This window comes from Daphnia pulicaria, chromosome 6 (genome assembly GCF_021234035.1).
Source record: "Daphnia pulicaria isolate SC F1-1A chromosome 6, SC_F0-13Bv2, whole genome shotgun sequence".
Classification (NCBI taxonomy): domain Eukaryota; kingdom Metazoa; phylum Arthropoda; class Branchiopoda; order Diplostraca; family Daphniidae; genus Daphnia; species Daphnia pulicaria.
This window is the reverse complement of record NC_060918.1, coordinates 10,461,742-10,476,069: the sequence shown is the minus strand read 5'-3', so window position 1 is coordinate 10,476,069 and position 14,328 is coordinate 10,461,742. Positions and strand designations below refer to the sequence as shown.

The 14,328-nt window shown below is 38.9% G+C and overlaps 3 protein-coding genes and 2 long non-coding RNA genes across 9 annotated transcripts; 3 read left to right on the top strand and 2 right to left on the bottom strand.

The window, feature by feature from the left end:
* The first annotated feature begins 6 nt into the window (after positions 1-6).
* On the top strand, positions 7-3,761 carry LOC124343327 (neurogenic differentiation factor 1-like). Of its 3 annotated transcripts, none has more exons than XM_046796642.1 (4): positions 7-2,843; positions 2,915-3,020; positions 3,076-3,305; positions 3,373-3,761. In XM_046796642.1, the coding sequence occupies exons 1-4, from the start codon at positions 2,543-2,545 to the stop codon at positions 3,486-3,488; spliced, it is 753 nt and encodes a 250-aa protein (XP_046652598.1). In that variant the 5' UTR covers positions 7-2,542; the 3' UTR covers positions 3,489-3,761. The 3 variants fall into 3 exon arrangements, with proteins under 3 accessions (XP_046652598.1, XP_046652597.1, XP_046652600.1); XM_046796641.1 differs by having other exon boundaries at positions 2,906-3,020; XM_046796644.1 differs by having other exon boundaries at positions 2,906-3,020; positions 3,094-3,305; positions 3,373-3,760.
* Positions 3,762-4,331: 570 nt separating this feature from the next.
* LOC124343182 (WD and tetratricopeptide repeats protein 1-like) lies at positions 4,332-7,744 on the top strand. The gene is made up of 12 exons (XM_046796400.1): positions 4,332-4,591; positions 4,711-4,924; positions 4,985-5,013; positions 5,087-5,295; positions 5,362-5,452; positions 5,525-5,635; positions 5,710-5,821; positions 5,881-6,179; positions 6,243-6,313; positions 6,386-6,808; positions 6,874-7,066; positions 7,144-7,744. The coding sequence occupies exons 1-12, from the start codon at positions 4,526-4,528 to the stop codon at positions 7,375-7,377; spliced, it is 2,052 nt and encodes a 683-aa protein (XP_046652356.1). The 5' UTR covers positions 4,332-4,525; the 3' UTR covers positions 7,378-7,744.
* On the bottom strand, positions 7,725-9,570 carry LOC124343281 (cleavage stimulation factor subunit 2-like). Its single transcript, XM_046796553.1, has 7 exons — positions 9,337-9,570; positions 9,192-9,270; positions 8,954-9,134; positions 8,562-8,889; positions 8,269-8,434; positions 7,976-8,198; positions 7,725-7,919 (listed from the first exon to the last, which is right to left on the bottom strand). Exons 1-7 carry the CDS (start codon positions 9,386-9,388, stop codon positions 7,803-7,805), a joined length of 1,146 nt encoding a protein of 381 aa, XP_046652509.1. The 5' UTR covers positions 9,389-9,570; the 3' UTR covers positions 7,725-7,802.
* A 45-nt stretch (positions 9,571-9,615) lies between these two features.
* Positions 9,616-11,467, top strand: LOC124343380. 2 transcript variants are annotated; one of them, XR_006919188.1, is made up of 5 exons: positions 9,616-9,630; positions 9,788-9,991; positions 10,443-10,545; positions 10,831-11,073; positions 11,141-11,467. It is a non-coding gene; the product is annotated as an uncharacterized LOC124343380 (long non-coding RNA). The 2 variants fall into 2 exon arrangements; XR_006919189.1 differs by having other exon boundaries at positions 9,779-9,991.
* Positions 11,468-11,798: 331 nt separating this feature from the next.
* LOC124343383 lies at positions 11,799-14,270 on the bottom strand. Of its 2 annotated transcripts, XR_006919195.1 has the most exons (5): positions 13,938-14,270; positions 13,287-13,850; positions 12,605-12,782; positions 12,430-12,544; positions 11,799-12,183 (listed from the first exon to the last, which is right to left on the bottom strand). It is a non-coding gene; the product is annotated as an uncharacterized LOC124343383 (long non-coding RNA). The 2 variants fall into 2 exon arrangements; XR_006919196.1 differs by lacking the exons at positions 13,287-13,850; positions 13,938-14,270 and adding an exon at positions 12,828-12,990 and having other exon boundaries at positions 12,605-12,725.
* Between the last annotated feature and the right edge of the window lie 58 nt (positions 14,271-14,328).

Here is a 14,328-nt window from a genome sequence, read left to right as displayed (position 1 = left end):
TGAATAATTCGCTCAGTGCAATCAGTTTATTTGATTATTTTTCCAAAAAAAATTTGACATGAATAATTAATCTGTTTGTATCGCAACTAAATCCTTTGGATGTCAATATTTGTCACTAACTGGGTGAGATTTAAAAATCCCTGCCGCGATAGAGAGGACCGGATGGGCGCTTAGTAGTTAACAAAAAATAACAAGGGAGGTTGGCCTATCCAGTAGGGAGGACTCCCCTTCGTAGTTGAATACAAAAGACTTCGCTGGAAAAGAGAGGAAGGGTGGGAGATAGGGGGGAAACGATTTGTCGTCGAGTCCTCTGAGGCACGCGACTCGTTCACCAGCGGCACGCGACCACGATGAGCGTTAAGGGTTGGGAAATGGGCGTTCCGACCGCTTGCTATTGACAGCTTCACGAACGAGTGGGGATTTTTTGTCCGTGAATGTACACTAGACCCCTACACACACACCCAATTGAGATTTCACGGTGGTGTAGTTGTTTGTAAATACTGGTTTCGCGGTTCCCATCTTTCGAACTGTATCCAAATTGTCGGCATCGGTCGTCAAATTAGTTCCGCTTGCGTTGTCACCCATAACAGGAAATAGTGTGATGATCTGGGAAAAACAGTAGTTAAACTTTATCAATTATGTTTGGTACTTGATATCGCCAATCGCTTTTTTTTATTCGTTATGCAAGCGAGCATCGTGCTTATGGGATCTTGATCATGGGAACTCTTGCCAAACGTTAAAGTATAACAAATTGTGCTAACTGATTGTTCAATTGATTTCCTTCGGATTATTTTGTATCTTATAGTTGATGTATCTTATAGTTGATGTCAATCAATGTTTATCTACACTTACTTCTTTATTGGTTTGGAAGCCATCGGACTTATCATGACTTTCAAATGTTGACGACTGTGGGATTCGAAGGTGATTTGGTTCAACTCGTACGAGATGATGACACCGTGTCGAATGGACCGTAAAAACATCTGAATTGATAGACGTCCCCTTCTACTATTTTTCTTCTATCGTCCCAGTGAATAACTTTTTTCGTGCGAATGTGTGTATAAACAGCGAGGATACACACTATCTCTTTTGTAAGTAGAAGTGGGCGTCGCCTTTTGCTCGAGCGCAGCTAGGAACTACCGCCCCTTCACACGCGCTCACGGGTCGTCATGTAACCCACAATTTTCCCACTGTCAAACAAACGAATCAGCTGAAAAACATCACGATTAACTTTTAAAATCCCCAAGTTTAGCATGACGAAAACATATTTTTTTCCTGATGCCACCAGTATATTTGATAACTCCGATTCACCCAAGGATCCCTAATATAATTTTTAATGGAAAATCAACGTGATTACGTAGAAAACAATTACTGAATTCCTTAAAGTAGGATAGTTTCTTTTTTTCACAGTATATCGATTACGAAATGCTAACCTTCGGTTTCGGATGGGTTCAAACTTCGGCAGATTTTTGCTCTTCATTAATCTTCCATCAAGGTTCTCTGATATTTGGTCTAAATTCTGCATTCTAGACCTGTTTTTATTTTATTTTTTAACGTGGTAAGTGTTTAAGACGGAGGAGATTGCCAACCTCATGTGCGGGATTTTGATCTTTTAAGGATTATGGTCTTCCCTGCCCTAGTCTTTTTTATGGTCTTCCTACATGTACGTGGTTTAAGGTGAACTGATTTACATTGCTTTCAGATGATTTTCATTTTACACTCGCCAAAATTCTTAAATTCCATTCGTTTTAACGAAATAAATTTTAATTTTTCCTCTCAAACTCTTCCCAATTACATAGTCATCTTTTAAAATAAAATTTAATAAAAATCCCGTAAAACAAACTTTACAACGATTTTTTTTTAGCTTAATAGGAAATGTAAGTATACAAAGTTTAGATTAACGTATAGCAAATTCATAATGGTTTTAGGAAAGAGGCTGAAGGACTAGCCTACTATAGAGGGCGGAGTTTACTTTGTGTCCTGTGAGAAAGAGACCGACTCGCAAAACTGCAAGGGGATTGGTGGAAGAGATCTGATGGAACGAATGGGTCACATGTTCCCGACGTGAAGCGCCCCCTCCCTCTTCCCTTTCTTATTTGTGGACCGCCGTTCGTGAATCGAGAGAACGGTGGCAATAAGAAACGTGTCAAATGCAGACGAGGGCAGGGAAGAGCGAAAAGGGAAAAAAAGGGAGAAATGCATTGAGATCGAAAACTCTTGTGATTGGTCCAGCTGCTGAAGACGAGGGCTGAAATCCCCTTATATAATGCGTGCTACTTCCATCAGATCCAGCAGCAGCCAGATGATCTGAGCACTAGAACTGAGCGACATATTCTTCTGTCAGTCGAGCTTTACTTTCCCGGACCCAAGTTGTTTTGTAGCACCTCTCTGCTTCTGATCACTCATTCCCGCCTGTTCAGAATCACACAAAAAATAGAAGAAACTACCAACATATATACTAGTTCAATTGCCGAGACGAGTGGCTGATCCATCACACAGCAACGATTGAATCAAGGAATCAAAGTTCTAAAGAAAAGCAGCAGCCATGGCCAGCACCTCTTCAAGAGCAGCTGACGATCAAGTCCACTTATTTGCAGAGGCTTCCTTAACACCAGTTCAGTCTGCTTCGTCGACATCATCGTTTCAACAACACCAGCAGCAGCATCACGACTACCGTTTGTTGGATCATCCAGTCAATTTTGATCCGATAGCAGGACCGTCCTCTTCTTTCTACCATTACGGAGCCATGAATCCTGTCACTGCATCTTCGTCAACAGCCGAACAACATCAGGATGCCACATCAGTCGCCGCTGTCGGAATGGAAGGATCGGAACAATATTACTACGGTACTTTTTCCTTCATTCCATTTTCTTTTAAATAGTGTGAATGATTTGTTATGCAATTTAAGGATACCAAGGTGATGAAGGTGGAGATTCCGGCAATGAAGAAGGATACTACGCCAATAGTCCTTATCGAGTTCAACGCTTTGCAGCCAACATCCGTGAACGGAAGCGTATGCTCAGGTAATTTCTTTTTTGGTCCGGATTCCGTACGATGGAAATCATTGTCGAATTGAAGGTTTTTTCGCTGTGACAGCATCAACTCTGCCTTCGACGAGCTCCGTATACACGTACCTACGTTTCCTTATGAAAAACGGCTGTCCAAGATCGACACTCTTCGACTGGCTATAGCTTACATCGCCCTTCTCAAAGATGTCATCAAGTCTGATCAAGATCCGCTCACTTTTGTCGAAAAGTGTATGAGAGGAGAAATCAAACCCGAACGCGGAGCTGAGTGGAATACCAGTGGTAAGTTTTCCCTGAATAATAAATTATCCGAGTCTCATATTCATCGTTTTTTTTTTTTCCAAAATAGATTTAACTGCCAGACTCAGTTGGATCAAGTGGGAAAATCTTGGTGTTCGCCCTGGTCGCCGCATCGCTTTGGCTGCTCTTGCAACGGTCTCCGTCGCTCAAGATAATCCATACTAGTTTTTTTTTAAAACCTCTATTTCCTTTAATTAATATATCAATGTGTTTCATACCCATATCTAGTCATGTGTGAACATAGCAAGTTCTCCTATTGCAGCATTCGTGTCGCATCGTTGACCTTTCATGTATCATAAACACATAATCCAATATGCCATATTTGTTTGTTACCTTGTAATACTCGATGTGTAAACTCTTTTAATGGATAAACGAATTTAAAGAGCAGCTATTTAAGCCTCTTATTTTATTCTTCTGGAATAAATCGTTTAGACCGGTTTAGACCTGTTTAGACATATAATTGAAATTTGTTCAAATGAATGAACGATAGAAATTATTATTAATTCATTAGATTTTTCATTGCTTTCACTTTTTAATAGATTAATAGCTACTTATGTTTTTGGCTTATTATGTGACACTGGTTTTGGCCAGTTCGTGAATTCTTTGTGGTGCGTGCGCAATTGCGCATCCATGAAGACGGATGGCTGTTACTTCTGGTAACCGTAAATTTGTCAATTTCTCCCTTCCTAAGTTAAGATCGTGCAAAATTAAAATCGCGAAAATTCGAGTTTTATATTCAGAATAAAACATTGGAATTCTAAATTTTTTTCACGGAATCTCCACGGCGTAACATGATAATAAGATTTCTTTTTTCGGTAAAAATAATTGATTTGCTATTTTGCTATTTATTCAATTTGTGAAATTGCGTAATTCTAATTCATACCTGTATTATAGTGTGAATTTATCAATTTTTATGCAACTCGGAACAGTGGCTTACGTGCAGAAAAGAAATCAAACGTTTTTCAAGAATCTCCGCGTAAATTAGATCTACAATCCGCGTAGTTTTTGTGACACACCTGACCATACAATAACAAATCTTTATTCTTCAGAAGACCACACGTCCACTGTCTATGTCTAGACGACTACTTGTCGTTAATAAGAATTTCAGGTTAAAAATCGTAGTTTGTAAAGGAGTATATCAACTTCTCGTTGTCACGTCATGTTTTCGGTTTGAGAACTTTTACTCACATTGAAGTTTGAAAATGGAGGAACACAAATGGTTGAGTGATTCTTTGGTGATGCGTTATTTGAGATCCAAAGAGATAAACGTAAGATTGCCAGTACCTAAATATTCGTAAACTATCATGATGCAAGTCTGTGAAATGCTGTAGATTCAAAATTACCATTTTATTTCAAGAACCACTGTAAATAATTTTGTGTTATGCAGGACTCATTACGGTTGGTACACCAATCTAAGTTGTCATCCATGAAAAGTCTGATTGACCGACTTGGTCTAGATTACGAACTTACTGGTCATGGAGGCTGTGTTAACTGTCTGGAATGGAACAGTGATGGTTCAATTTTAGCATCTGGTTCAGATGACCTTCACATCATACTCTGGAATCCATTTTTAAAGAAAAAAATTGCTAATATAGATACAGGTAATTTGTATATAAGATAAATGTATGTTTGTTAAATGTTGATACTTATTGTATCTACAGGTCATCAAGGCAATATTTTTTCTGTGAAAGTATGTTGAGAAAAATTTATTTGCTGAATAATTTTTTCCAGAAAAATGTAACCCTTTTTTCTAACATGAATAGTTCATGCCACAATCAATGGATGGCTTAGTAGCTAGTGCAGCTGGAGATGGACGAGTCAAAATCCATTGGGTGGACCATGCACAATCTATGAATTCCACTCCTCAGACTAGTCTGCAATGTAATTGTCATGTTGGTCGTGTCAAACGTTTGGCGACAGCTCCTGATATCCCCTACCTACTTTGGAGTGGGGCTGAAGATGGGACCGTGATGTGAGAACAATTGTTCGTTAACACTTTCCATGATAAAATATTAATACAACGCGATTTTTTTTTTAGGCAATTTGACTTGAGGACACCTCACACATGTACGAATGGTCCGTCCAACATTCTTATTAATTTACTAAGCCATATGGGAAAACAGGCTGAAGTAGGCTACGCGCATGGGTTAACCATTATTTATTCCCTGGTCTATTAATATTTTATTTAAAATATTCTTCAGGTAAAATCGATCGCAATTAATCCCATTCGGACCGAACAACTTGTCGTTGGAGCTAATGATCCTTTCATACGCCTGTATGACAGACGAATGATTAAAATCACATCTGTTCCGGTAAATAGAAACATTTTCAACGATTTAGCTTTCTTAATGTAACATTATGTTTCTGCACTGCAAATTGATTATAGTTTTCCGCAGAAAGGCCCAACCGAGGTAGGCAATACTCATTGGCAACTAATTCACAAAGTGAAGAAAGTCGTTCAGCTATTCCGCTTGGATGTGCTCAATATTTCGCTCCGGGTATGAAAAAAAAGTCTTACCTTAAAGTTTGTCATTTAAAAAGCATATCTGTATTTAAGGTCATCTGCCTCAGAAGTTGGATGATTACCGTCGCCGTTTTCGCTCGTTAGCGTCGACGTATGTTACATTCGATCCGTCAGGTCGCTATCTTTTGGCGAATTTAGGAGGCGAACAGATTTATTTGTATGATTGCCTAACACCAAATCCCCCAATTACTCAAGTGCCTCTTTTGGGTAAAGAACCTTTAAATGGAATTAAAGGTTTCACGTTACCCCCAGACATAGAACAAATAAAAATTCAGGCCAACGCGGCCTTCCAGCAACGGCAGTACACTACAGCCATTGGATTGTACAGCAAAGTATGCGTAGCATCATTAAATTGTGGGCAATTAATGTTAATGTTTTTTCTTCTGATTCTACAGGCTCTCATCAAAGCACCAAATTCGCCAGTCTTGTACAGTAATCGCGCAACAGCTTGCATGAAACGTAATTGGTAACGAAAGAATTTTTTATTTAGTTTTGTGACGCCGTGAATGTGTTTTGATCGATTGTTCTGAATAATTAGGGACGGAGACACGTATGCTGCTCTCAAGGATTGCATTAGTGCATTGAAGATCGACCCTAACCAAATCAAACCCTTTCACCGGTTAGCACGCTGTCTATTAGATCTTGGCCAAGTGGTTTTGGCCGACCAGGCATTCAAATTGCTCAGGGAAAGATTTCCTCAACAAGCCAATAGTTCCACGTTCAATACTCTTCATGTCGAAGTCCAGAAAAAGCTTGAGCTTGAAGAACAACGTTCCGAGAAGGAAACTGCTCGGAGAGGAGAGTTGGATGATGAATCTGATTTATTGGAAGATGGGGACAATTCTCCGAGTTTAACAGAAAACGAAAAAAATTGGAGGGCGCAATACTGGGACTACTCCAGCCGTTATTGCGGTCATTGCAATACTACCACTGACATTAAAGAAGCCAATTTTTTTGGAAAGTGAGTTTTGTTTAGTTCTCTACAAAATTGGAAAAATAATATCTAACCAAATGTTTGTCTATTAGCGACGGGCAGTATATTCTAGCTGGATCGGACGACGGATGTTTTTTTATTTGGGATCGTAACACTGGAATCGTTGAACGAGTGCTGCGTGGTGATGAATCGATCGTTAATTGTCTTCAGCCTCATCCTTTCACATGTATGTTGGCCTCATCGGGGATCGATTCGGTGGTTCGCATATGGTCTCCGCTACCACAGGTTCAGATTAAAAAATTTTATTTTTGAATTATTTATTAGTCAACAGTATTTAATATAATTTAATTCTAAACCGTAAGGAAAGAGTCGTCTCAGATCGTTTGGGGAGTGTGGTACTTGACGCGGAATCAGCAGCGATGGCCAATCAACGACGCATGAATGCCGACCCTTTCGAAATGTTTCTTATGAACATGGGTGCGACGGCTGAGGATGCCATGCCAGATATTACAGTTCGCCCTCGTCGTCCAGCCTCATCTCCAGACGATGATCAGGACGAAGATCCTCGCGCAGCCATCCAATGTCGACAAAGTTAAAATAAGGGAATATATCTATATATTTTTTCTTTATCATTCGATTGTTAAGTTTTTTTTTGCGCTGGCTCCCCAATTCGATGAATTCTAAGAAATCCATGTTAAACTTTATCTCGCCTTGATGATTATACCTAACCTGTTTGTTACTTATCGAATAGTCATTGAGATAGCTTGATTCTCACAATTATTGGAGCATCAGTCACCATAACGAAGCAGCAGTTAAATGCCAATTGTACAACAGGTTAGTTTTCTAGTCTTCCTACTTTCTTCCTTTTTAGTTATTTGTTTTCTCTTTTTTTTTGGCTTCACAATTGCATCTGTACTACACACATTTGATGACAAAAAGACGATTCCATTTTGCAACCGAAAATTTGCTGCAATTTATTTAATCCTTCGATTCTGTGTCAACACAAATCATATTGGAACTGTTAACGATTGCTTCTAGCAATTTGATCCTTAAGAACCATAATGCTCTGGCGCTGCTCTGGTGGAAGTAGAGCGATTTGCTCATCAGACAGTTGAAGGACTTGCATAATCAGAGCAGCCTAAAAGAAACCGTCAAAATTATTATCGCAAACGAGCTTTTTTGTCTTAAACATACTTTTTCTTGATCTGAAGTTCCTGGCCCCAGTGCACGTCCAATAGCTCCTGCTGTAGGAGCAGCAGCAACTGGCACATTAAGTCCACCTCCCCCGCTAGGTAAAACAGGTGGAGGAACGTTTGGCTGAGATGCTGGAATAGGAGGTACACCGGGACCCGGCCTGCTCATCCCTGCTCGTGGGTCGCGTGGACCGGTTGGACCACTGGAACGCGGGTCACGCCTCCTAATGTAAAAATGAAATGCTGTTAAATCAGTATGAAGTTCCTCACTAAAATTGCAGCTCGTAAACTTACGAATCCATCTCAGGCATAGTCTGTGCAGGCCTTGCGGGCGGCTGTTGCTGCATCGTTGGTGGCAGTCCTATTCCTCCTACAGCCATGGGAGCGGCCGGTGGTACTCGCAAATCGTGGTCGCCTCGTACCATTCGAGGATCAGCATGACGTAAATCCAAATCTTGACCTAAAAACTAATGTCAGTGCATGCCTCTTGCAGTGACGCTAGGTCACTGGTTACAAAATACCAGTAAAAGGGCGATCTCCAAGGAGTCCCTGTTTGGGACCCGAGGTTGAAACCCAAGGTTCGTTACTTGGCATTGGAAAGTTGGATGTTTTGGCAAAGTGCTGTCCTCCCATTCCCACGTCGGTCTGGCCCGGACCCTTCTGCAGCATGCTAAGTGCAGTGCTGGGGTCAACTACGCGTATGACGACCAAGGCTTGGAGTAGGGCATAGGCAAGTTGCGGGTTCTGCAAAAGCATCTGGCGGGCTTCATTGGGGTTATTTTGCATGCACTGTTTCATCTGTTGCATCAGCTCAAACATCTGCTCAGGTGGAAGAGATGACACAGCCTTTGAAATCATTTCAGGTGCTTGAGTTGGGTCAACAGCATCACCATAGGGGCTCTCTGTTGTTTTTTCCTAAGTTTGAGTATGCTAATATTCAAATTATTTTTAAAGAATAATGTACAACTTAATTTCAAACCTGCATTAGACTTTGCATTTCAAGCCGCGATTTTTCTGTGCAAGCATTATCAACTCTCAATGTCCTTCCAGCTATTTCATAACCATTAAGGTTTCTCATTGCACAAAGAGCTGTCTCCTGATCACGATACTCACAGAATCCATATCCTTTGGGCTTTCCAGTTTCACGATCATAAACAATCCTTTATATTAAGAAGTTTAGAAAGGATACAAATTACATTTATCAGACATAAAATTACTTGAATGAAACTACTGGCCCAGCTTCACTGAAAATATCTTTGAGTTTCTCTTCTGTGACATCATAAGGAATGTTTCCCACTAAAAATTAAAAAAAATTGAAAATGCATCACACAGCAGACACAGTGATCTAAGATTGGCTGTTACCAAAGACGGATCGCAAAGATTTGTCTATTACAACTTGGGGATCGGTAGCCATTAATAAATAGTTAAGTTGGTTTAATTCAAAATATGATGATCAATGTTAACGTATTTAACGTAATTAAGGCAGAACTGGATGAGACGCTGCGTTTTCGAATCGAATATCGGAAGCAAACTTCTGTCAAGCAGCAGACAACTCAAGCATCATCACCTTGGGATTTCGTCTGTTGTGATGCTGCGGTGGTGGCTTTTTGGTGAAGACTTGATACAAATTTTGAAATTTGGAGGGGAGAATATTACGTGAGTAACAAAGTTATTTGCCTTTTATTGTTGGTTTATTTCAATTTCAATTAAGTGTGTCAACGAGCTAGAGCGGACATTCTTATTACTGACTATCGTCTTCGTCCGTGGATGTTAAGTGCTGTCACAAGGTGGCTAAATATTTCAGTGTGTTTAGGGATTAAACTATTCAGCTCTAGTGTGTTGGTAGAGGGATGTATTGGAAAGAGGGTCTCCATAGTTTTGAGACGAAAAACCTAAAAAGGCTAAAAATCTAAAATCATTCTTTTTCTTCCGAGACGCTGGCCGAGAAGGTTACTCCGTTACTCTAGACATCATTGCTGGGTACTTTCTTTCCTGACATTGTTCTTCATAAAAAAAGGTAATTCCTGCTTTTATCCTTATTAATGTGAATATTTTTTTATGGAATAACATGGCCTTAAATTTATACTTGCAAATTCCATGTGGCCATGCCCTGCTGTACACTATTTCAAAATGTCGTCTCTTGCTGCATGCTGCACGTTTCGTCACATGTCAAAGTACTTTAGAACAGTACAAGTAATAATGTTGAGTAACTTAATAATCCTAAGACTTTGTTACTGCATAAAAATACTGTGATTGAGTTTCTGATAGAAATTGAGTTTTTTTTTTAATTACCAATTACCACACTTTTGTAATCAAAAGTTACACGTTAGTTGCAAATATCTTCTGTGATTTGTTTTGCGAATTTTTTCAGTTGAGAGATGCACTTGAATCGAGCTTGCGAAACCATGCATTCTAGTTAATAATAATTAGAAAAGTTTATTTTGCTAATCTTACTTATTTGTTGGCAGGTTGATTGAGATTTTTCTCAGCGTCCAGTGCCAAATCGACAAGATGCCTCTGATGTATCATGTTGCGAGATGAAAATGGGAAGAAAACAGGAAATCTGAAATGGTAACAATTTACTTGAAAGACAACATAAGTGGGCTTGCATTTTACTTAAATTGTAGCCTGTGTATTTATTCTTTGCTTAGAAATTACTTGAGTTGAGTTAAAAATTGATTTAGATAATATTTGACAATAACTGCTTCAAATAAGAGCCTTTGTGAAAATTTTTTCATCAGCTTGTGTAAAATTGTAATTTTGTTAAACAATAGCTTTTCTCTAACAGAACTGAATTTCCCTTTTTATACTAGTTTGAAAATGTTTTTGGTTAACTGATATTCCTTTGCTTTGTAGATTCCTCGGGTCAGTTTGGCGTTGAAGCTGCTGGTGGTAATGTCTGGCGTACAGTGGTGTGGCAGTCATTTTGTGATTGAAAGTTGCACTGAAATGGATCTTCTGCAGACCTGCAGTTCAACTGACTTCAATTTACCATGTTGGTGTCCATGCAGTGTTGAACTTTTGTGTGAAATAGTTGGTGTTGCCTGATGGTCGTCTTACATTTTGGTGTCGTCTCTTGCTACATTTACCCACGTTAAGGTAATGATGGATGAAAAATTTTATTTAATTATCGACTCGGAACTTAATCTCTTTTCTTTCGTTTCAGTTCGATCGTATGCCGCCGTTTCAGACTTGATCCATTGTTGAAGCTGAGGAGTTGCTGAAATTCAAGACTGATAAATCATTAGATTTATATCAATTGAAAATGCAAATCTTTTGTCCCTTTTCCCTAAGTAAACAAAATGTCCTGTTGGTTAGTTAGAAAACCAGTGGTGTAATGATCGAATGAGGAACTGTAACGAGAAAGAAAAGTTAAACCACCAAAATTCTTTTACTCCGATGAATTCTACCGCTTTCACAACGATTCTTAAACATTTCGCTCTTAATCAATATTATTACCTCGTTAAAAAAATATAAATTGTTGAAACCAAAATTGTTTTCTGCTGTGTATTACTATTTGCGTTATTACAAAATTAGCTCTCTAACCCAGCTTAGCCCCATGCGATCAAAGTCTTGAAACAGTCTTTTTCGCAAAAAAATTTTCATTCATCCAAGTCCCGGCTACAGCGTCACTACCCCGTCGTGGCGATTTTCATTTATCCCATTTTTCCTTTTGTTAATATAGTTAAAACAATTTTTATTTTTTTTTTAATTTTTTATTTTTAAAAATAAAATCACATGTATTTCATGGCCCCCAGGGAGGGGGGAGCCTGTGACTTTCCCAACCGGGATAATAACATGCCGTTATTATTTTGTTGGTGCAGAAAGCCGGAGTTTAATCTAGCAGTTGTCGACTATGTCAAATCTAACATAGGGTCAGATTGCCACAATCATACTGCACAAGTAAAAACGCAAAAGACGACAGATGAAACCAATTCAAGTAAGCAACTCACTGGCAGAGCAAAACCACAAATAAAAGCGGATAAAAATATTTAAAGTCAGCAACACGGGATACCGCATAAGCAGAAGCAGAAACAGTTAAAATTTTCAAGTCAGCAATTCGGAAAAATTCTGGCACAGCTGCTTCAGGATAACTCCAGCACAGCTACTTCTGGATAACACTGGCACCACATCCTGCAAACAATGGTTGAAGTTGTCTTCATCACACCTTTCACCATCTGGCTGCAGCAAGAAGCGTGGTTGTAAGAGCTATTGAAGAAAATAAAAAAATTACCATCGGGAAACACAAGTGTGTACAGAATTACACAGGAAGTCATTACAACAAAAGAATAGCAGGAGTAAGACTAAACAGAACAACTTTGATATCTCAAATTTTACAAAACAAGATTTACCGTTGGCAAGGTATTCAAATTTCCACGGTAGCAAAGCAAATTGATCTCTAGTCATATGAAGTTAATACTAAATAGTTGTACGAAATCTGAAGAAAATAATTACTTTTGCTGTTGCATGAGACGAGACGTACGACTGGGTACAGGAGGCACGAGGCACGACATTTCGGCAAATGTACAGGCATTTTCAATTCCGATGGCAAAGTGGTATGAGCAATCACCTAAAAATTGACACATCGAGATTTTACATTCCGTTAACCTAAGAAATTAACAAGAAATACCTTTTCATTTTGGGAAACGTCACGATCGGCATCCCATTTCGGCTGCGTCAAGTAACATAATGGCCAAATTTGGTCCCTGATGACACTCCGGAGTGTCCGGACGGACACCTATTTTAGCCACCTAGCGACAGCAAATTGCATTGCAGCCAACTCCAGTACTCCACCGACAACTAGAAGTCTAGAACCCCAATACCCCAATATTTTAAATAATTTTTAAAAATACCCGACAATAGAACTCGTGCCCGACATTAGAACTCCACTACGCGACTATAGAACTCCACAAATTTTCCAATAATCTAGTGAAGATTAACACTAGATTACTCCAGGTCTCCAGCAGCTTTCCCTATGACACTGCATACAAATTTTTTAGTATAATCTATCTTAGATCATTTTCCTTCACTTTTCCAACATGCGTAGACCCAAACAACGACCCGACAACTAAACAATTATTAATGCAGCATCACAACAGACGAAATCCCAAGCTTAAAATAGCATGAGATATGACTTTTAAAAGTTTGGAAAATAAAAAAAATACAATATATTAAATCTACAAACGACAAATATCCTTATCATGAAGGACTTTAAGGTTTAGTTCACATTATAATACCTAGCCTGTGTGTGCCAAACAGCATCACACTTGGTCTCTGAATTTCGAATTTTAGAATACAAAGTCTTCACTTACAATAATTGACCTGGGCGTCGTCTAGGTTTTGTCAACGACTTTTCCTCTTTTTTTTTTCCTCGTTGTCGTTGGTCGACTCCGATTTTTTAATATTTTCTATGGACAAATGAAACCCAACGGAAATTTAACGAGGATCACGAAAATGAGATCCTTGTCGACGTCTGATCAATAATTACTAACTTTTTGTAAACCGGAAGTAAAGACTGAATCAATCTGTTGGGGAAATGAATCGGGTTTTCATAGCTATGAACAACGAGCTCTGTTCCTTAACTTATTAACCGTCAATTATCATGTAAACATATTTGAAAAATATTAGGTTGTAGCTGTTATCGATATTTATCCGTGAGGGAGCAACACACACTCACTCAGTTCTATGCAGGAAAATTAAAAACAAATCAGTGACACCTAATGGTAATACGAATGATTATTCTTCGACTGCTAGTTTACTTGTTTACTTACGGGGTTACGGCAACGTCAAGATCATGTTTTTTTTTAATTTGAGTTCGAACAACGTGGACGTGGTGATATTCCGATTTTTGTACAAAGGGGCTTAGAGCTAGAATACTAAAAAGAACTTGCCAAGTTTGAATTTCTTTAATATTTACTTTAACTAGATTTTGTTATAATATAATCTATGAAGTTTGAACTCACCTTATCACACGTTATTATCACAAATATTCGTTGATTTCCCGTTGGATATGCCTCAAATTTAATTTCCTCGTAGTCTCAGACCCAGACTCCGTCTGCCACGTTGGCACGTTCCATCAACATACATAAACAAAATCTTTTCGTCTGCTCTTTACCCCCTGAAACCCGAATAGTTGGTATAGTAGTGCCACCTGGTGGGTGCATAGCGTAAGGTAAATTAGTGGCTCGAATATACTGTGACAAGTTCGTGTTCCGAATAATATGACGAAGGATTGGGTTTTCCCAGAATTTTTAAAATGAGGACAACTTTCCATATTAGTAGACACATGCAACATGCATTATAGAATTCAGAATATACATGTCGCTTTTGACACAAACTCTAAAGTAAATTTGA